This window comes from Callorhinus ursinus, unplaced genomic scaffold (assembly GCF_003265705.2).
Source record: "Callorhinus ursinus isolate GAN/ISIS: 27379988/994484 unplaced genomic scaffold, GSC_fseal_2.0 scaffold6, whole genome shotgun sequence".
Classification (NCBI taxonomy): domain Eukaryota; kingdom Metazoa; phylum Chordata; class Mammalia; order Carnivora; family Otariidae; genus Callorhinus; species Callorhinus ursinus.
Window position 1 is genome coordinate 30,151,757 of NW_027397068.1, and position 24,313 is coordinate 30,176,069.

A 24,313-nucleotide genomic window follows, 5' to 3' on the forward strand; every position below is an offset into this window, starting at 1 on the left:
TAGAAAATACTAGGAGTTAGATATATCATGGGATAGAGAAGAAAAAAGACAGAGAACAAGCTCTATGTACTCTTTAACTTATGGTGTTGTCTACATTCTCCTGGATCTATCAGTCCAGTCCCTCTTCACCTCTCCAACCCTCACCCATCTTACACTCTCTGTCCTTCTACCACATCAAACAGAAAAATCCAATTCTGCTTCTCACACTGGGCTGTGAAGGAAGAGAACCGTACAATCATGCAGACTGGTCCCATGACTCATCTCCTACTTTAGGTGGACTACAATGCTTCTATAATCTTATCTTTGATCAGCAAATTTTCACATATCCTTCATCAGTTACCTCAAATGCTCATCACTTAACACCACACCCACAAAAAAGAGGCACACAAGAATGTAACTACCTCATCATCCCCCTAGCAAATGGACATATGTTGACAGCAACATTTATTCTCTCACTGCAGTTTCAGAGGATAAACTAGCTTTTCCATTTCCTATTAAAGGTCTACCCCTCCAGCTTTGCTATGATCCACTGATTTTTTAGAAATTCTTCATTTACAGACCTTTTGTCCACTAATAAACCCATACAGCTTTATTATTTTCTTCCAAATTTACTGAGATATAATTGATGTGCAATAAACTGCACAAATTTAAAGCATACCATTTATGAGTTTTGATATAGCTACACACCCATGAAACCATCATGACAATCAATATGATGAAGACTTACATCATCTCCAAAGATTCCTCATACTCCTATGTAATATTTCCATTTCCATTGCCATCCTCAAACAGTCACTGATCTACTACCTACTACCATAGATTAGTTTGCATATTCCAGAATTTTCTATAAATGGAACCAGGTAGGAAAGAGTATAACTAGGAAAAAGAAAAAAAAAAAAAGACTGTAACTATGCCCATGTGCAAAACTGTGGACATGTCCAGGAAATAGATAAAAAAGGCTCTAATTTCTTAAGCAGGCTATGAAGGCTAAACCAGAGTCCCAAATTAAACAGCAATAAGATACTTAGAACAGCTAATATCCAGAATACTGACAATAGATGCTAGCAAGGATGTAGAACAACAGGAACTTTTCATTCATTGCTGGTGGGAATACAAAATGGTATAGCCACTTTGGAAGACAGTTGGGTGGTTTCTTCCAAAGTACACATACTTTGACCATACAATCCAGCAATTATACTCCTTGGTGTTTACCCAAAAGAGCTAAAAGTTATGTCCACAAAAAGCCTGCACACAGTTTACAGCAGCTTTATTCATACTTGCCAAAACTTGAAAGCAACAAAGATGTACTTCAGTAGATGAATAGATAAACACACCATAGTACACCCAGACAATGGAATACTATTTAGTGCTAAAAAGAAATGGGCTATCAAGCCATAAAAGACATAGAGGAATCTGAAATGTCCATTACTAAGTGAAAGAAGCCAATCTGAAAAGGCCACATGCTGTATGATTCCAACTATAGGCCATTCTGGAAAAGACAAAACTATGGAAACAGTAAAAGGATCAATGGTTGTCAGGGACCAAGGCAGGGTGGGAGGGTATATAGGATAAATAGCCAGAGCATAAAGGATTTTTAAGGCAGTGGAAATATTTTGTATGGTACAATAATGGTAGATACATGTCATTAAACATTTATCCAAACCCACAGAATATACAATACCAATAGTGAAACCTAATGTAAACTATGGATTTTGGGTATCAACATAGGTTCATCAATTGTAACAATTGTACCACTCTGGTGGGGGATGTTGATAATGAAGTAGGGTATGCATGTGTGGAGTAGGGAATATATGGCAAATCTCTAGACTTTCTACTCAATTTTGCTGTAAACTTAAAACTGCTCTAAAAAATAAGGTCTATTAAAAGAAACATATAGTAATTTTGGAATTGAAAAGTACAACTAAAATGAAAATTTCAGCAGCATATCCCAAGTTGGCAGAACAAAGAATCAGCAACCTTGAAGGTAGGCAATTTAAAGTATCCTGTCTGCAACAAATAGGAAAAAAAATAATTAGGAAAAATAAGAAGAGCCTCTGAGACCTATGGGACACCAGCAAGCCTATAAACATGTGCATGATGTGAGTCTCAGGAGAAAGGAGAGAAAGAAAGGGGCTGAAGCGATATTTGAAGAAATGATGGCTGAATATTTTCCAAATTTGATGAAAAACATTAACCTATACATCCAAGAACTCAACAAATTCCAAATAGGATCCACACTTACACACATATAGTCAAACTGTCAAAAGAGAAAGACAAAAAGAGAATCTTGAAAGTCGTAGGAAAAAAACTCCTTGTATACATGAGATTCTCATAAATTTAACAACTGACTTCTCATCAGAAACCAGGGAGGCCAGAAGGCAGTGGATTAACAAAGTCAAAGTGATGAAAAAAAAACACTGTAAATAATTCCATATCCAGCAAAACTATCCTATGAAATCAAAGGAGAACCAGGTGAGGAAAGAAAAACAAAGAAGCAAGTAAGACATTCTCAAATACAAAAACTGAGATAATTCATCACTAACAGATCTGTTTTATAAAAATATACTAGGGCGCCTAGGTGGCTCAGTCAGTTAAGCGTCTGCCTTCGGCTCAGGTCATGATCCCAGGGTCCTGGGATCGAGCCCCGCATCGGGCTCCCTGCTCTGTGGGAAACCTGCTTCTCCCTCTCCCACTCCCCCTGCTTGTGTTCCCTCTCTCACTGTGTCTCTCTCTGTCAAATAAATAAATAAAATCTTAAAAATAATAATAATAAAAGCTTTAAAATAAATAAATAAATAAATAATAAAAATATACTAAAGGGAGACCTTCAGTTAAAATGAAAGGACTATAGACAGTAATTCATCTACACAAAAAATAAAGGGCACTGGTAAAGGTAAAAACATGGGTTAAAAAAAAAGAGCATAAATGTATTTTTGTTTGTAACTTATTTTCCTTGTATATGATCTGAAAGACAACTACATAAAGCAATAATTACAAAACTGTGTTAGCAGGCTTATAAGGTACAAAGAAGTATATATGCACTTAGCCACTACATAATAACGTCCATGTTCAACTTATGTCAAAATCACTATCACACTGGGGTTAGGTCATTCAGGTAGTGATAAAATACTATTCAATCCAGAAACTGCATACTTCCTAAAGGTCTATTAAGCAAATTCTCAATAAAAAGATGAAGACTGTGGATGGGTCATGTTTTTCCAGCTTCTGCACAGCAAAATAAACAATCAGCAAAATGAAAAGGCAACTTACAGAATGGGAGAAAATATTTGCAAGCCATATATTTGATAAAAGGTTAATATCCAAAATATAGGGGCACCTGGGTGGCTCAGTCAGTTAATCATCTGCCTTCTGCTCGGGTAATGATCCCAGGGTCCTGGGATCAAGTCCCTCATTGGGCTCCCTGCTCAGCAGGGAGTCTGCTGCTCCCTCTACCCCTCCCACTCCCCCACTCATGCTTGCTCTCTCTCTCTCAAATAAATAAAATATTTTAAAAGAAAAAACAAGAATAGCCAAAATATATCAGAAATTCATACAACTCAATAGTAAAAAAAAAAAATCCAATTAAAAAATAGGCAGAGGAACTGAATAGACATTTTTCCAAAGACAACAAACAAATGGTCAACAGGTACATAAAAGGAGCTCAACATCACTAATCAACAAGGAAATGCAAATCAAAACCACAATGAGATATCACTTCATACCTGTAATGACTATCATCAAAAAGACAAGAGATAACAAATGCTAGTGAGGATGTAGAGAAAAGGGAACACATGGATTCCTCATCATAGAGAAGTCTCTATTTCAAAAACAACATCTACAACTGGGTTTTCCTTTCCTAATAATTAATACCTTAAATATCAAGTTTTTTCCCAATTAACTCGTAGAAAGTGAGTTAATGCTATACTAAACGATGGTACTCTCTAATAGCAAAATTGTACACCATATTCATATTGGTTGAGATAATATGTTTAAGAATTTTAGGGAATTAAAATCACTTACCAAAATTCTTATTCTGGCAAGGCATTACAAATACCACTTTATAATTAATAGAAAACTGCCAAACTGGAGTTTTTAAACAATATATTTATATTCTAAAGCAAACTTAGGATCACGGACTGCTAGTAGAATTTTTTTGTTCTGTTTATTCATTTATTAATTCAACAAACATTTATGGACCACCTGCTATGTTCCAGGCACTATGCTAGGAACAGGGGATAAAAAGACAAAGTTTCTGCCCCTTAAAGTGTGCACAGTCTAGGGAGAAGTTCCCATTCTGAAAGCAAAGAATTTGTGACTAGAAGAGACCTTATAGTTCCCTTATTTCACAAATAAAGAAAATGGTACTCATGGCTAATTAGCCACTCAGGCCAACAGACACTCAGGTCTACAGATTTCCTGCTCCTGTGTTCTTTGAACCACACATTTTCTTTGAGCGGTGATGGAGTACTTCCATGTGGGTGAGGCAGAAACATGGAACTGTGTGCAATATGTGTACAGTTACCAAGTTAGAAATGGAAATACCTAATGGATATAGACAATATAAATATTTAACAATTTAGAGACAGAAATCCCTAACTGATGTGATATCATGATAAAGCCCCAAGAAGAAACTAAAGAACTAAAATAAGAAACTGAACTAAAGGTAATATAATGGTAAGCCTTCTAAGCCATAATTATGGCTTTGCCTCTGTTTACTGATATGTTAAGTGGGGATATTAAAAATACTTATTTTATATGATTGTTGTGAAAAGTAAATTAATTAATTCTTGAAAGCACTTAGTAAGCCTGGTACCTAGTAAACATTCAGTAAATGTTAGGTATTCTTATAGACGATCATTTCTTAAATGCACAAGTATGTCATATAAAGACAAAAAAAAAAAAGAAATGATCTTTCTTTAAGGATTTATCCTATTATTATAATGATAGCCCTATTTTTCTAGCAACTAGTAAAACCTAGTACTAAAACATGTATTTCAGAAAAAATATTTAATATGCATATCTAATATCTAATATCACCCCTTTCTCTGTAGACATAATATCAGTCCTAAGATTACAAGAAAAATAAACATTAATCAAATTATTACTTTAACAATGAATTGTATTAATAATGAATTATATTGATTAATTATCAATATATCAATCAATTATACTGATTATCAATATAATTATTGATTAGTTATACTGATTTATATTAATAATGAATTATATTAATTCATAATTTAATTAAATCATCATGTAGTTCAGTATTCCTAAGATTATAAATCCTAAATATCACTGAGAATGTTTAAAGATGACTTTCAAGTAATTAAAAAGTTTATGCAGCTTTTCTCATCTTATATAAAATATTAAACTAATCGACCTCTTTGAAATAATTATGCATGGAATACATATGAAACTATTTCATTTTAATATCACTCATCATCCAATATCAATAACAAAATAAGTAACATATTGATATCCACTTACTGCAATCTCTCTACAAGCCGACATGGATATTCCTGTGCCTTCAATTTGCTTCAATGCATATTCCTTTTCATCTTTTCTGCATACAAACAAAAAAATATTATTTTTTCTAAACATTATTTTCAGATTCAAAATCATAACTACAAAAACAATAAAAATACACTAGTCTCTCAGTGATATATAAACACTCTCACTATGCATGCATTGCTTACTGCTTCTGATAATATTACAACTACAGAAATATGAAATACCAAAAAAAATTCATGTTACAATGAAAACAGTAGACAGAGCCAAAACACAAAATTCAAAATTGAAACAGGATACTAAACACAGCACTACTTTCAAAAAGTAAACAAGCATAAATATAAACTCAAGCATATTGCAAGATAATTCTACTCCTGTCTTAATTATCTGTAATCTATGAAAGCATTTTGTTATAAACATTAACTACAAAAATAAATGACAGATGTAAACTTCTATATTTGTTTAAAGTAATTTCATAGTATAAAAGAACCACTTAATAGGAGGGATGGGCTCTAGAAATATGTCAACCCATTGGGATACCCTACTTCTGACCTAGGATAGGGGACATTCAAAAGCCTCAAGACCTCAACCAAAAGCCTTGGAAAGTCTTTAAAACTCTAGCCACCAACTCATCTCATTCTCAAGAACTCTAGGAAAAACCTAGTAGGTACAGTGAATTTTCCAAATAATGTAGGCAGGGTTAGGAATTCTGGGAAATCCCAGTAATTACCAGGGTGCTCAACCAAGGGAAGACATCAGTTCAATAATGGTGATACAGTCCATTAAAAAATAATATCACACAAGGGGCATCTGGGTGGCTCAGTCATTAAGTGTCTGCCTTCAGCTCAGGTCATGATCCCACCAGGGTCCTGGGATTAAACCCCGCATTGGGCTCCCTGCTTAGCCGAGAGCCCGCTTCTCCCTCTCCCTCTGCCCCTGCCTCTCTCCCCAACTTATGCTCTCTCTCTCTCTCTCTAATAAATAAATAAAATCTTAAAAAAAAAATAGTATCACAACACAGTATCCTCAGGGTACTGACACCAGAACCGGACATAGCAAAATGTCAGAAATGTGGTTCATATTATGGGTTGTTCTGATAAGAGGAGTATCATCCACACCCTATGAGTTTTGTCTTTTGATTATATTGGAACCTCAGCAAACTTGCATCATGTCATGATGGTTTTCTCAAATGACAGCACCTAAATGGTGCCACATCTGTCCTACTTACCTATTCCTCATCTTCCCCATTCTGTGTTTACTAGCAGATAAAGCAGTTTTGTAAGTAGGCTCCACACATAGCATGGAGCCCAACACTGGGCTTGAACTCGAGACCCTGAGATCCTGAGATCAAGACCTGAGCTGAAATCAAGAGTTTGACACCTAACTGAATGAGCCACCCAGGTGCCCCGCAAATAAAGCAGTTTAAGAGGTTATTTGTTATTTTAAAACGTTTTACATGCCTTTTGAAGATTTTCACAATCATCTATGGTTTGGGCAAATAAGTGAATTATAGTTACTTTTCTCCCACAATCAGTTTGAAAATTATATCCATTTTTCTTCCAATATATGGCATTCAGGAAATAATTAAGCAGCATTTTGACAAAAAGAAAACACACCAGATGTATCAAAAGGATATAGACTGTTATGCAATTATTAAAATGATATTCATGACCATCATCAGAAAATGGAAAATATTTACTATATATTAGTGAGAGAATACACAAATTACACCATATAAAAATATACATACATCCAGACATATGCTGAAGATGATAAAAAAATGAAAATTAGTGTTAAGACGTAGGAACTTATGTTAATTAACTTTAGTGCTGATATTATATTATATTGTCTTTTAAATTAGAATTAGAGGGAAAAAGAGAAAAGCCAAAATAATTTGACACCCTGAAAATAGTCATCTACTAAAATAATCCTTAGTATCTTCAAAGTATTATCTTAGACATGTTTCAAAAAGCAAAGTCAAAACTAGGGAAAGCTTAAGTGATCACTTTTTCCCTTTTCTCTATCTTGTTTCCTCTAAACATAAAGCTAGACTTTTTTCAGACCACCCAGAAGCCATTAAGAGGTACAAACAGCAGGTGACTGAATGTAATTAAAGCCAAATGTTCCCCCCCCACCTTAAATGTATGTGTGAACATGTGTGTGAGAGCACTTAGGCCTGAGATGTTTAACACAATGCTCACGATGCAAATTTCACATTTAATAATTAATTTAACTACCAAGTACTATTGCTGAATTTTTAAGAAATTTGTTAAATTTATTAAAACAAAATTACATAAGCTTTCTGGAAATTTTTCAATGAAATCATAATTTTTTAAAACAGAAATATTTCAATCCCCAGTTCCCCTAAATGAAGTGCTCCAGAAGCTCATGTAATTGCATGGTTTTATTTTTAATACTGTAAAGAATATTACACAATCTGGATAGGTTATTGTTGCTATGGAAACTATAAGATTTTTTTTTTTTTGCAGTAAGTCAAAAAGTGCAAAATTAACACATCACATTAATGACTTTTGAATTTCACATCCAGGCTGTCAAAAGAATTTGAAAGCAGAATAAACTGATGCATAGGCCTTTACTCTGAATTATATGGATGGGATCTAGGAACAAACCCAGTAATTATTTCACTTAATAAGTTTAAATATAACTTCCATCTGCTAAATTAGCAAAATACTCAAAGATCTGCAAACTTAAGGTTTATCTGCAGCTTTGAAATTGAAAATGAAAGAAAGTGGATATCTCATGACCATGTCTCTTGTATATTAACTGTCAGATGATGAGTGATAATGTGGCACCTCTGAGGTTCACCATATGAAGAAGTGGCAGATCCCAGAGGGCACATGGGACTCACTTTCACCACTGCACTATCTTAATGCCAGTCTTTGGTCAGATGCCAACACCTTAGTTATGGAAACTACAGATATGTCCTTTCCCACAATGCCCACAAATATTTCAATGATTAGCAGGTGGGGCAGAGAGGCTTTGTTGCTCTCAACCTATGGGAGTGCTGCCCCTCTTGGGAACTTTCTCTAAGTGGTAGTGACAATTCATACCCCACAGCTTAGGTGTCTCAGGCACACATAACATTAAGTATCATAAAGGAATAATTTGTTCTTTTACATGACAAGGCTGAAAAGCAGGTAAACCTGCCCTACCTACATTGCTATGATAGTCTGGCTTTTAGAGGCAGCTTGTTCTTTCTTAAAATAATCTTATTTCTAAATTACTTTAACTTCTAAATAAAAATACTTTATTATTTACTGTAATAAAGACAGACAAAGCAATTCCAAAGCCTTCAGAGAAACTGCTTTCTAAATTTTACTGCATTATTAGATACTATGGTTAGAGCAACTGCATATTGATAATAATCAAAGGAGGTTACTAAATAAATCCAGGAGAATCAAAAATACATAAATTTGTAGCATAAACATGGATATATTTAATATGTAATTTTTTTAACTCAAAGATATTTCACATGAATACGGCTGTAATGTATATCAAAACCATGTGGGCTTCACTCTCAGCAGTGACAAAGAAAAATAATTATTCAACAAGAACATTATGTAATAACAAAATAGAAAAATAAATTTGGAAGAGACTGCAATTCTATTAAATTTTCCATCTGAGACACTATGTTCTGGAAAACTCGTGATGCAAGCAATCCTATAGATAGTAGAAAATATAAGAACACATATTTGTACAAATTGTAGAAATTGCTGCCTTAAAATGAAAGCTTGATCCCAGGCAGAAAACCAGTATCAGTGTTAGAATCTAAATGTAATTCAGGAAAGAATTTCTCAAGCTTAAAGAAGCAAGTTCAGGAACATCTCTTGAATAAAATATTAGGAACTGGTTTAATGAAAAAGATAGTCTTATGCCTTTCAATAATGTCCAAACTTGGTGACCAGCCTCTAGTCACTTTTAGCAAGGTGAAGCACCATTCGGTAGCCTGTATGTACAACTATAGGCCAAAACCCCATCTGTTATCATCATAATTAGGCCCATGGCTTTTTTGACTCCTATCAATACTACTACCAAGTGTCCAGATCAGCCCTGGGCCATCTTTGGTCCTAAGGATCTATGACAGACAAAAAAATTAGAAGCATCTTTCAAGATAAGATGAGGAAATTCAAGCTCAAGCAAGGCTGAGATAAAAATTTTAATCTTCATGGGGCACCTGGGTGGCTCAGTCCAATGAGTGTCTGACTCTTGATTCTGGCTCAGGTTATGATCTGAGCGTCCTGGGATCAAGCCCTGCGTGGGGCTCTCCACGCTGGGGAGTCTGCCTGAAGCTTCTTTTTCTCTTCCTCTCCCTATGCCCCTTCCCCTGCTCATTCACTCTTTCTCTAAGATAAATAAATAAATCTTTAAAAAAAGTTTAGTCTTCAAACTAGTAGGGTAAAAATCCTTTTCTTATTGTTTATAAGGAAAACAGAAGAGGCTTACTATTTTATTTTACATCAACCAAAAAAAACTACTGAGTAAATATTGTATGTCCCAACACTGTGCCAAACTCTGAGGATGAACAAAATTAGAGACTGACTACCCTAGATATCATGGAGTTCACAATCCACCTGGAAAGAGATGCTGGGTGAGTGGGTAATATAAACAAATAACTCTGATATGATTCCCACTAAACCCAGGATGTATGCATAACAGACACAGAGAGGAGGAGACTAATGTTTCTTTCAGAGCTTCAGGGACGGTAACTCCATGAGTGATGCCTTTAATAAAGGGAGGAGTTCAAGCAGAGAAGGGATGAAGGGGTCAGAGAATTGCAGGCAGAAGTACAGCATGAGAAAAATAACAGAGGCATATTCTGGAAAGTGCTACTGTTCAGTATGGCTTGAAGCTGGGGCAGGATGACAAGGAGCAAGAGACAAGGTTAGAAAAGTAAAGGGAAGGGACCCTGCGAGTCCTGCAAAAAAGCTTGTGTTTCAGGGGCGCCTGGGTGGCTCAGTTGGTTAAGCGACTGCCTTCGGCTCAGGTCATGATCCTGGAGTCCCGGGATCGAGTCCCACATCGGGCTCCCTGCTCGGCAGGGAGTCTGCTTCTCCCTCTGACCCTCTTCCCTCTCGTGCTCTCTCTCATTCTCTCTCTCTCAAATAAATAAATAAAATCTTTAAAAAAAAAAAAAAAAAGCTTGTGTTTCATATGTCAACAGTGTGGAGCAAAAGGTTTTTAGAACAGAAAAGGTAGTTAACAGATCTTAGCTCAGAAAGATAACTGTGGTAACTAGAAACTGGTGGCAGAGCAAATATTTGGTATTTTGCGTCAAAAGTCCAGATAAGAGAAGATGAAGAACTAGATTAGAACAGTGGCAGAAGAGAACAAATATGGATTCAAAAGACATTTCTGAGTCAGAACTGACAGAATTTAGTAAACAATTTGATTCTGTAGGTGAAAGAAAGGAAGACTCTGAAGATGGATGGAGTCTCCACTTTGTCCAATTGTGTAAATGAGAACACCACCAACCAGAGAGATGATGGCGTGAATAAATGGAGACCAGGAAATATAAGATTTTACTCTACAGGCAATGAAAGTTACGTATGAAGATTAATCTCATTAGGAAGGACTGAATTAGAGGTATGAAAAACAATGAGGAGGTGACTGCAATGTAAGTGTGAGCAGGTAAGGACCTGGATTCGTATAATAGAATGTTAGCTCCAAAACGGGTATAAGACGACCCTGTTAAGCTCTCCTCATTTTAAAGATGAAGAAGCTAGGCAAGCAGCCGGAAGCAGAGCTGACACAAGATCTTCCAGTTCCAAGTCCAACATTCTCCGTAACAGAGTGGTAACAGTAAGACTGGAGAAAAGAAGGAACACTTATGACAGTCATTCTAAAAAGGGAATTGGCAGGACCAAGTTAACAAATAGTAAAGATCAAGAAGGCTGAATCAAGGAGAAGTCTGAGGTTCTGAGCTTGCTGATGCGAAGGATGAAACCACAAAGAACAAGACCTGGGCAGATCGCAGGAGGCCCTTCAGCTCGCAAATGATTCTTTTCAATAGAAAGAAAACCTCCAACCAAAAATGAAAATATCTGAGAAGTTCAAAAGAGAGATGAGGAGGGTAGGGGGAGAGACAGAGAAGGAAGAAAAGACAAAAGGCAGAAAAATTTCTGAACAATTCTCTCTCACATCCCTTAAGAAGACAAACTATTCTATAAATTTGTCAAATTTCCTTTTCCAAACCTTAAGAGTAGAATTCAAGTAATGAAATCATCAGACATATAGTATCCAAGATGGTACAATATTACAAGTTTTTATAGTTAAGTGTTATCAGTAAGACATTCTTCAAACAATATGACACCTGAGTTCTTACCAACAAACTTTTCTTCAAGAATGTGTACATAAATCAGTATCTTATCCCTTTCTTTTAATGTGATGATTGGGCTTAACAGATTAAGAGACTTCCTCCTATGGAATAAAAAATTTGTAAAAACAAAAACCAAAAAACATCACTTAGTTTCACGCTGGTATCATTCTGAGTTATTCAGTATCATGAACGCAGTGTTCAGCCAGCCTAATAGTAACAATTCTTTATTTGGGAACTCTTTCCTTTATTATATAATACCATAATATTTTTAAATTTTTTATCATGAAATTTTCCAAAACTGAACAAAAAAATACAGTGATATTCTACATATCTGTCACACAGCTTCAACAATCATCAACACATGGCCAGTCTTATTTCCACTGCCTACCCCCCTCTTGATTATTTTGAAACAAAACCCAGAAACCACACCATTTCACTCATAAACAGTTCAACACCATAATATTTTTAATTATCAGGAATTTTTTTTGTTTAAATAACAGACTTTTAAAATAATTCTGAAATATTAAAAACCTGTAATACAAGTTACTCTATTTTGTATTCCCCTTAATAAAAAAATTCCAAATAGTACTAGCACCCTCTTTATGTCTTCATCTATCAAACATTTCATCTACTCATTCTCTAAACATCACCAAAATACAGTAATGGTCTCCTTATTGAAGTTCAGGATTCCCTTGCAAGATGGAAATTTGACAAGAGTTTATCGTTTTGTCTTCATTCTTTAGAAAGAGTGCCTTTATTCAGGTTTTCTTAAAAACTGATCAATGTACCTCTTTCTCTGGAAAATAATCTTTCATGTTATACTATGTCCTTCATTCAGAATTCCAATTCAAATAAACATTTACTAATTCAAAGGCTCTAAAATGATAAAATTTCAGAAACTCCTATTATGGCAAATTTGTACTGCTCAGAAGTTACTTTAATCAAAACAAACATATGGGCGCCTGGGTGGCTTAGTCGTTAAGCATCTGCCTTTGGCTCAGGTCATGACCCCAGGGTCCTGGGATGGAGCCCCACATCGGGCTCCCTGCTCTGTGGGAAGCCTGCTTCTCCCTCTCCCACTCCCCCTGCTTGTGTTCCCTCTCTCGCTGTGTCTCTCTCTGTCAAATAAATAAAATCTTTAAAAAAAAAATTAAAACAAATATATCTGCAGTAATACTTCAAGACATAAGGCATCAAAGTTTTAAGTTTAAAACAAATAATTCAGGACTGTATTACACAGAAAGCAATCATTAGCAAATATTTTATATAAACCAAATTGTTAATATAAAATATTATCTTCCTAGGAGCATTCTTGAATCTCAAATCAGATTTGCTTGCTACAGAGGGTAATATAGCAAGAATGCCACACTGTCCTTTTGGTAATATTTTACTAAGCATGTGCTGTGTGTCAGGCCTTGTGTTGGGCTCCAGGAACAGCAGGAAGAACAAGATGATCCTTTCCCTTGTGAACCTTCACACTGAGAGGCACACCAGCAAGGGACACAATCTGATAAGCATGACAGCAGATGTATATGAAAAGTACATCAGATAAAGAATGCAAAGGCTTTGGTTCTGGTGAAAGGGATAGACAGAAGGCTATCAGGTAAGTTTCAAAGGGAACATCTGAGTGGACCTTCAGAGGTGAATAGGATTCCATTAAGCAAAAAAGAAGGGCAGGGCCTTATGGACACCAGAAATGTATGGACAAAGTCTAAAGATTAAAATCTATGCTATATTCAAGATATTAGCAGAAGACTTATATAACTGGAACATGAGATGAAATAGCACAAAAAGAGCAAAGTAGAATTAGCATAGTCTTTATGGTATGCTAATAAGTTGGCCTTTTTCCTGTATAATGAATGAGAAACCATCAGAAGTTTTTTCTTTTTAAAGATTTTATTTATTTATTTGAGAGAGAGAATGAGAGAGAGAGAGCATGAGAGGGGGGAGGGTCAGAGGGAGAAGCAGGCTCCCCGCCGAACAGGGAGCCTGATGTGGGACTTGATCCCAGGACTCCAGGATCATGACCTGAGCCAAAGGCAGTCGCTTAACCAACTGAGCCACCCAGGCGCCCCCATCAGAAGTTTTTAAGCAAGAGAAACATATGATCAAACAGATACTCCCAACAAGCAGACAGTGTGCAGGATGGATCAGAGGATTTAAAACCAGAGGTTGGGCAAATAGTGTAAAAGTTCTGGAAAGGGTTGATAAGGACAAAATCAGAGTAAATATAGTTAAGAATGGAAAGAATGTATGCAAGAGGCATTCCAGAGATAGACCCATCTACCACAGCCAAATATATATAGGCACACTGAAGGCTTTAAAGAAATACTTGATGCATAAATGTGTATGCACAACTATGTATATGAGAGAGAGCTGAGCAGCCAGAGAGGCAGCTAAAGATGACAGAGGTTTCTAGCCAGAGTGTTGTCTCAGTGAAAGTAAAGCCATTTACACTGTACCTTCTACACCCTCCCCTTCCCCACAAATAATACTGACAATGAGCCAGTTCACAAGTAGAGAATAAATTCATTTTGGACATGGTGATTTTGAAGTGGCTACTAGATAGCCAGAAGAAGATGAAAAAAAGGTATTAACAGAAACAGAATTTGGAAAAGAAAACATCACTACCCCAGCAACTGTTAAAACCACAGAAGTAAATGGGATCACAAGAGAAAGTGCTCGGAAGAAAAAAGAGCTGAAGATGGTAGCCACTGTTCTTTCATATCATGGCACCAACCTACCAGGGAAACTAACCATGCTCACAGCAGAGGTGAAGGGACTCATAGGCTTCCAGGGCCCCAAAATCCACTGATGGCCAAAGAACTTAGAGGATTAGGGGTGCCTGCATGGTGCAGTCGGTTAAGCGTCCAACTCTTGGTTTCAGCTCAGGTCATGACCTCATGATCATGGGATCAAGCTCCGTGTAGGACTCCATGCTCAGGGCAGAGTCTACTTGAGATTCTCTTTCCCTCTAACCCTCCCACTAATACTCTCTCTCTCAAATAAATAAATAAATCTTAAAAAAAAAAAAAAGAAAAGTTAGAGGATTAAAAATAGGACCCATATAATGATGTACTCTAAAAAAATTATAAAAAAAAAAATAGGACCCATAACCCATTTACAGCACCCACGCCACTGGGGCTGGTAAGCCCTCCTCTAATTAATGCCACCCTCCAACAGGCTACAGGAAGAGAAACTTTCAAAAGACCTTGACAGGCAAATCTAGATGTGAGACACTCTACAAGAAAATTGGCCTGGCTCCTAAAAAGAAAAACAAAAAAGGTAGACTGGGGGGATGGGAGTCTATTCAAGACATGTAACAACTAACAGTGTGCATGAAAATCCTGACTAGACTGTTGTTCAAATAAAAACAACTAAAAAGTCAGGGCATCTGGGTGGCTCAGCCAGTTAAGCATCTGACTCTTGATCTCAGCTCAGGTCTTGATCTCAGGGTTGTGAGTTCAAGCCCTGCGTTGGGCTCCATACTGGACACAGAGCCTACTTTAAAAAAAAAAAAAGCTAACAAGGTTTATTTGTGGGACACCAGTGAAAATTTAATTTATAGACTAGATAATTTATCATGTTAATTTTATTTTTTAATTTTTATTTTATTAATTTTCTTAAGTAGAGGATAATTTATGATGGCTATGCAGAATATCCTCATTCTCAGGAGATACAGGTTCAAGTATTTGGGGGTCTCATGTCATGACACTGGCAATTTATTTCAAATGGTTCAACAGCAACAAAAGACACACACACACACACACACACACATACACACAAACATACAAAGTGAGAGATAAAGCAATACAGAAAAATGGTAACAAAACTGAAATCTAGGTGGAGGGTATGTGGATGTTCCTTGTTATACAGTTTAAACTTTTGGGGGTTTTTTTTATTTTTTATTTATTTGTCAGAGGGAGAGAGCAAGCGAGCACAAGCAGGGGAGTGGCAAGCAGAGGGAGAGGGAGAAGCAGACTCCCCGCTGAGCAGGGAGCCCCATGTGGGACACAATCCCAGGACCCTGGGATCATGACCTGGGCCAAAGGCAGATGCTTAACCGACAGGAATCCCTAAACTTCTTTGCTTTTACAAAACTTTTCTTAATAAAACAAAACTGAGGAGGAAAATAACTAATAGGCGCAATTAGAAAGTTAAAAGAAAAATAACGAAGTTGTATATGGAAGCCAAAAGACAAGTATTAAAACATAGCTGGGCAAAAGCATAGAAGCAAAGTCAAACAGGAGGGAATAGAGGAAAGCTGGTCATATTTGGCAGCTACTGATGTTTTGCAAGAGCGTGGACCAGTAGAACATGCACTTTGCTCAAACTCTCTCAAGGTCTGTAACATACTCTACTTTGTTATTAGAATTACTTAGAATTGACTCATGTCTTATTTCCCAATTCCCAAATGAGGAAGGAGACTATCGTACTCATTTCTCTATATTCTTTAGGAGCTAACAAAGTGCCTTGCAAATAGTAAAAATTAAACATTTGTTGCGTTGAAATAAACATATTTATTAGTCTTGATAAACTTAAAAAATATTTTCAGCACATAGAAAATCTTCTTTAAAAAGTATTTTTTCTTAGGGCGCCTGGGTGGCTCAGTCATTAAGCGTCTGCCTTCGGCTCAGGTCATGGTCCCTGGGTCCTGGGATTGAGCCCCACAATGGCCTCCCTGATCAGCGGGAAGCCTACTTCTCCCTCTGCCACTCCCCCTGCTTGTGTTCCCTCTCTTGCTGTGTCTCTCTGTCAGATAAATAAAATCTTTAAAAAAAAAAATAAATATATATATATATATATATATATATATCAGTTTTTCACCCATATGCCTTAAATTTCTGTCAAACCTAGATCACTGAGGAAACTTCTTTTGATAAAATTTAGGTTTTCCATGTTTTCCTGGCTGACCTTAACTACTGTGATAATAGAAAATGTGATATTGTGATAGAATAAGAAATATATATTTTGGTCTTCCTCCAAGGTTCCTGGCTCACATCTCCTAAAACCCTTGTAATTTCCTAAGTGTTTAGAGCACAGAAGCATCTATTATTATATTTGGTTTTTGTTCCTGGAATATCTCCAGAAGGATAAAAGTGAAAGAAACTCTTTTGTTATTCATAACAAGTCCCTTTCAACGAGACCCGAGTTTATGTTAATGAGGTGATGTTTAGAAAACCTCTAGGTAACCACTGGATGGGGGCTGGGCGATAGGGGGAAAACGAGGTAATGAGAACTTTCACCCCACCCCTCAACCTCACCCACATCCCTAAGAAGGGGGCTGGAGGTTGAAAATCAATTGTTAACAATTTAAACAATCATGCCTGCATAATGAAGCCTCCGCTCTGAAATACAGAGTTCTAAGAGCTCTAGATGGATGAACAAAAATACATATACTTGCCAGGAGGGTGGCATACCCCAAAACTCCATGAGGACAAAAGCTCCTGTGCTCTAGACCTTCCAGACACAGATCTAGCCCTATATATTCTTCACCTGGTTGTTCATCTGTATTCTATAATATATCCTTTGTAATAAACCAGTAATCTAGTAATTAAACTGTTTTCCTGAGTTCTGTGAGCCATTCTAGCAAATGATTGAACTTGCAGAGGGTGTCACAGGAACCTCCAATTTGTAGTTGAGTTGGACAGAAGTTGTAGGTGACTTGGGAACCCACCACTTTCTACGGGGGTCTGAAGCTGGGGGCAGTCTTCTGGGACTGAGCCCTTAGTCTGTGGAGTCTGCACCAACTTCAAGCAGTTGGTGTCATAACTGATTAAATTGTAGAATACTCCGTTGGTGTTGAAGAATTTGTCAGTAGAGAAAATAAACACACATCTGGTATCAGAAGCGTTCTGGGAAGTGTTGGGTTTAAGTAAGTAGAATTGTGAATAGAGAGAAACAAGAGTTTTTCCTTTCGGAGAGTCTATTTAATAATATAGTAAGTATCCTTGCTAGATCCCAAACCATTTGAACCATTATAATCCACAATCTCTGAAATACACTTGAAAGAAAAAAGTGAAATCCTTTGAAGGACTTTACTTGAAACTTTAATCAACACAGCACATAAATCATAAAGTAAAAAGTCAGGTATTAGTTATTAAGAATTAATTTTCTTTTAAAGGTTGCCATGGAGGGGGTGCCTGGGTAGCTCAGTTGGCTTAGCATCTGACTCCTGGTTTCAGCTGTCATGCCAGGGTCGTGAGATTGAGCCCTGCATCGGGCTCTGCGTTCAGTGGGAAGTCAGCTTGGGATTCTCTCTCTCTCTCTCTCTCCCCCTCTGCCCCTCCTCCCACTCATGTACTCTCTAATAAAATAAATAAATAAAATCTTTTTAAAATTAAAATAAAATAAAATAAAAGTTTCCATGGAGGTTTACCTGAATTAGTTTGTATAAAAATTCAGGTAAACAATGTTGTCAACTGATCCATTTCATGAGAATGTCAACCTAAGGCCAAATTTTAGTCACTAAAAAGCTAAAAAACAAGAAGTTAGGAATATGCACGCCTGGGTGGCTCAGTCGGTTAAGCGTCTGCCTTCGGCTCGGGTCATGATCCCGGGGCCCTGGGATGAAGTCCCACATCGGGCTCCCTGCTCAGCGGGGAGTCTGCTTCTCCCTCTGCCTCTGCTGCCCCCCCCTTGTGCTCTCTTGCTCTCAAACAGACATATAAAATCTTTAAAAAAAAAAAAGAAGAAGAAGAAGAAGAAGTTAGGAATATAAAGCTGCTGCTCACCCAAGAAAAAAGATAAATACCAATTATAAGAACCAGCCAATTAACTCCTAATTTATGGGGAAACAATATATTTTTCCTGTTATCCTTGAATCATCTTTAAAACAAAATTTAATACCATTCAATAGCACAGCATATTTATAATAAGAGTTATAATAATAGCTACATTTATATAGTCCTTAGGATGAGGCAGGCACCACTTTAAAATCCTCACTGATACTAACTTGTTTAATCCTCACAATATACTGTGAAGCAGATACTATTGCCATTCCATCATATAGATGAGGACACTGAAAGCAAAGAGGTTAAGTAACTCACTCTAGATCACACAGCTAGGTAAGTGGCAGATCAGGATTTGCCTGGATTTAGGAAGTCTGTCTTCAGAGTCTATGCTTTTAATCACTACAGCTTCATCTCTTTTTATTCCCCTTCTGAAAAAAGGGAACAGCATGTACCACATGCAAAAGAGTACTATGGAATTTGAAGTTCAGTAAGGCTGATTGAGAATAGAGGAAAGCAAGATGAAGCTGAAGAAGGAGGCGGGGCCAGCTCAAGTAGAAGAAGTAAGCCACATTAAAGGAACGGGACCTTTTTTTTATTTTTAAGATTCATTTGAGAGAGAGATTTAAAATTTAAGATTCCTTTGATCTTCCATTTCTCCCTGGCTTTTGCTCTCTCTGCACTTGCTACAGTGATTGCTCTAAGATAAGGTTAGGGACTGATGACATGGGAGTTATGTTCTGTGATCTACTCTCTCATACTCAAAACCTAATAAGCAAATCCAGTTGAAATGATTTTAAGAGAAAAATAGAGGATAGGAGTTCTCATTTAAAATAAAAGACAGGGGTGCCTGTGGTTCAGATGGTTAAACGTCTTGATTTCAGGTCAGGTCATCGGATCAAACCACCACCAGGCTCTGCACTCAGCGTGCTCTAAATCAATCAATCAATCAATCAATCAATCTAACCTTTAAAAAAAATAAAAGACAAAATTTGTTCTATTGCATTTTACTACTACAGCAGGAATTTTTCTTATATTTTTATATTATATTGTCAAATCACAAAATACTTCCTATTTTTTACCCTCTGTCTTTACCATGGTGATGAATCTCCCTGATCTCTCTTTCCCCTTATTATTCCTATCCATTAGACCAAGCTTTCCAGAAATTTTGTAACACTTTAGTCTAAGGTCAAAGCTCTCTTCTCTGCATTCACCAAGCACAATTCTGTATTATACATATGACATTCATCACATACCACTTTGTATGGTACTTTTCCATAATGTATGACTTAGAAAGCATGGGATATGGAATTATACACCTGTTACACTAAGTCACACAGTTAATAAGTTAAGTTACTTATACCCTCAGGTTACCAGTTTTTGCATCTGTAAATTGAGAATAATAGTAACAACATTGCACAACTGTTTTGAAGATAAATGATATCACATATGTAAGGTGCCTAGCACTGTGTCCAGCTATAAGCTCAATAATTGTCAGTTCTTGCATCAAAATTGTAAACTTTTCTTAGAATAATACTTAAGCTGTCCATGAATAGACATTTCAATTAGAATGCTTGGGAAGGGGGGCACCTGGGTGGCTCAGTCTGTTAAGTATCCAATTCTTGATTTTGGTTCAGGTCATGATCTCAGGGTTGTGAGATCCTGGGTATGGAGCCTGCTTAAGATGGTTTCTGGGCGCACCTGGGTGGTGCAGTTGGTTAAGCATCTGAATCTTGGTTTCCGCTCAGGTCGTGATCTCAGAGTCATGATCTCAGGGTTGTGAAATCAAGTCCCAGGTCAGGCTCTGCACTCAGAGCAGAGTCTGCCTGAGACTCTCTCTGGCCCTTCCCTGATACCTCTCTAAAATAAATAAATCTTGAAAGAAAAAAAAAAGGATTATCTCTCTCCTTCTCCCCCTCACCCCCAAAAAAGAGTGCATAGGAAGTGACACAGGAATATGAGTTTTTGGCAAATATCAGCAAAAATGGAACATAACATTTGAAATTAACATTTCCTATATGGATAATAAGTTTTCTGAAACAAGGTGTCATTATCATGTGTATCTTTGTAGCCATCACAATACCTAGCAACTAACAATCAAATATTTCATGGATTAATTGATTAGAGGACTGATGTTATTGGTTATCTCCCTTTTCTATCTCCTTTCTAATGGAGGTTTACATAAGAGTCTAGAATTAAGTTTTTCACTCAACAAACTGTTTTGCCTATTGTAGTGCCTATTGAACCCTACAAGTGTTATAATAATATATTGAGGTAAAATCTTTGTTCTTTGGAAGTTGACAAGAGAGTGGAGGAACTGAGTAATATGCGTGGTTTCTAAATATAAGGCATTATATGAAAAACTACCTGAATCCCATGATTTAAAATACTTTTATAACCATCAATTTAATCCTATTTTTCTTTTTTTTTCTTAAGATTTTATTTATTCACTTGAGAGAGAGAGAGAGAGCATTAGCAATGGGGAAGAGGCAGAGGGAAAAGCAGACTCCCTGCTGAGCAGGGACCCCACTGCGGGCCTCAATCCCAGGACCCTGGGTAGACATTGAATCATCTGAGCACCCCTAATCCTATCTTTCTTATAGAAATTTCAATAAGGGGAAGGAGGTCTCCTATGACCTAATATGAATAGTACATTACATCTCTTATACTACTGACTGGGATAATCTTTCGAGATTCTCATACTTCATGAAGAGAAACTAGATGGTTTTCCTGCTAAGATTAGGAACAAGGCACTCCTATTCAATATCACACTGGAAGTCCTAGCTAATACAGTAAGATAAGGAAATAAAAAGTATACAGATTGAGAAGAAAGAAATAAAACTCTTTGTTCACAGATGATATCATTGCCTTGGGAGAAAATCCTAAAGAATCAACAAAAAACTCCTGGGACTGGGCGCCTGGGTGGCTCAGTTGGTTAAGCGACTGCCTTCAGCTCAGGTCATGATCCTGGAGTCTGGGAATTGAGTCCCACATCAGGCTCCCTGCTCGGCAGGGAGTCTGCTTCTCGCTCTGACCCTCCCCCCTTCATGCTCTCTCTCTCTCATTCTCTCTCTCAAATAAATAAATAAATAAAATCTTAAAAAAAAAATTAAAAAAAAAAAAAAACTCCTGGGACAATGAAATGATTATAGCAAGGTTGCAGGATACAAGGTTAATAAACAAAAGTCAATTACTTTCTTATATACCAGCAATGAAAAGTTGGAATTTAAATTAAAAACACAATAACATTTACATTAACACCCAAAAAAATGAAATACTTAGGTATAAATCTAACAAAACATGTACAAGATCTATACAAGGAAAACTGAGGAGAGAAATCAAAAAAGATCTAAATAAAGGAAGAGATATTCCTTGCATGTGCCTAAGAAGACCCAATACTGACAAGGTGTCTGTGTTTCCCAATGTGATCTATGGATTCAACAAAATCCCAATCAAAATCTCAGCCAGTTATTTTGTGGGTATTGACAAAATGTCTCTCAAGTTGACATGGAAAAGCAAAGGACCCAGAATATCCAACACAATATTGAAGAAGAAGAAGATAGCAGAAGACTGACATTACCGATTTACTATATAGATTTACTCTAAAGCTATAGTAATCAAGATAGGGTAACATTCACAAAAGAATAGGCCAATAGATTAATAGAATGGAATAGAGAACCCAAAAATAGACCCACATAAGTACAGTCAAATAATCTTTGACAAAGCAACAAAGGATAACATTAGAGAAAAAAAAAGTCTTTCAACAAATGGTGCTTGAACTAATGGACATCCACATGCAAAAAAATTAATCTAGACACAGACCTTGCACCCTTCAAAAAATTAATTAATTAATTCAAAATGGAACATAGATCTAAATGTAAAATACAAACCAATAAAACTCCTATAAGATAATGGAAGAGAAAATCTAGACGACCTTGAGTTTGGAGATGACTTTTGACTAAAAATTAAAACTTCTGCTCTGCAAAAGACACTTAAGAGACTAAGAAGACAAGCCACAGATTGGGAGAAAATATTTGCAAAATATGTGTCTGTTAAAGGACTGGTATTTAAAATATACAATTTCATGTTATTAAAACTCAACAATGAGGGGCACCTGGGTGGCTCAGTTGGTTAAGTATCTGACTCTTGATCTCAGCTCAGGTCTTGATCTCAGGGTCCTGACTTCAAGCTCTGCATTGGGCATGGAGCCTACTTAAAAAAAAAACAAACAAACCAAAAAAACCCTCAACAATAAGAGAACAAATAACCCCATTTTAAAATGGGCAAAAGACATCTCAGCAAAGAAGATATGCAGATGACAAATAAGCATATGAAAAGCTGGTCAACATCACATGTCATTAGACGGTTGCAGATTAAAACACAAAATGAAGGGCGCCTGGGTGGCTCAGTCGTTAAGCGTCTGCCTTCTCCTCAGGTCATGATCCCAGGGTCCTGGGATCGAGCCCCACATCGGGCTCCCTGCTCAGCAGGAAGCCTGCTTCTCCCTTACCCCCTCCCCCCGCTTGTGTTCCCTCTCTCACTGTGTCTGTCAAATAAATAAATAAAATCTTAAAAAAAAAAAAAACACAGAATGAGATACCACTATACACCTATTAGAATGGCTAAAATCCAGAAGATCAAATGCTGACAAGGATATGAAGCGACAGTAAAGCTCATTTATTGTTGGCCGAAGTGCAAAATGATATAGCCACTTTGGAAGAGTTTGGCAGTTTCTTACAAAACCAAACATTCTCTTATCATATGATCCAACAATTACACTCCTTGGTATTTACCCACATGAACTGAAAATTATATCCACACAGAAATCGGCACATGAATGTTTATAGCAGCTTTATTCATAATTGCCAAAACTTGGAAGCAATCAAGATATCCTTCAGTAGGTGAATGGATAAATAGACTATGGTATATCCAGACAATATGTTATTCAGCACTAAAAAGAAATGAACTATCAAGCCATGGAAAGGCATGAAGGAAGCTAAAATGCTTATTACTAAATGAAAGAAGCTAATCTCAGGCTACATGGTGTGTGATTACAACTATGCCATTCTGGAAAAGGTAAAATTATAGAGACAGGAAAAGATCAGTGGTTGTCAGGGGCTCAAAGGAAAGGAGCCAGGGATAAATGGGTGGAGCACAGGATATGTTCAGGGCAAGAAAATTATTCTGTATGATATCATATTGGTGAATACATGTGATTGTACATTTGTCAAACCTATGGAGTATCTACAACGAAAAAGAGTGAACTTTAAGGTAAAGTGTGGATTTTAATTAATAATGATATAACAATACTGGCTCATCAATTACAGCAAATGTACCACACTAAAGCAAGATATTAATTATAGGAAGGGGAGGCAGTAAGGGGACATATGAGAACTCTCCGTACTTTCCACTCAGTTTTTCTGTAAACCTAAAACTGCTCTAAAAAATAGTCAATTATTTTTGAAAAAATACATTAAGAGCCATCCGTTTCATCACATCTTTCTCACAGAAACTGGGGGATGAGGACCTGGGGAGGAGAGTCTTTCTCTGCTTTGATAGAAGCAGAACTTTATATCTTTTATACTAGTGCTTAGAATAATCTATTGAGATTCTCAATTGGTAACAAAATATACCACACTCAGAATAGTTAAGCAAATATAAGGCTGTAGAGCCAAGTAGCCTGAAAATGAAGCATGAGCAGGCCTTCAAGAAATTACTTCCAATATACTGGTAAATA

General features: G+C 36.6%; 1 protein-coding gene across 2 annotated transcripts in view; it reads right to left on the reverse strand.

The window, feature by feature from the left end:
• Positions 1–24,313, reverse strand: part of CDK19 (cyclin dependent kinase 19) — a 165,992-nt gene that overhangs the window by 98,836 nt on the left and 42,843 nt on the right. For both annotated transcript variants that reach the window (XM_025864079.2, XM_025864087.2), the window contains one exon: positions 5,488–5,563. In XM_025864079.2, coding sequence (XP_025719864.1) covers positions 5,488–5,563 — 76 coding nt within the window. The remainder of the gene's footprint in view (positions 1–5,487; positions 5,564–24,313) is intronic.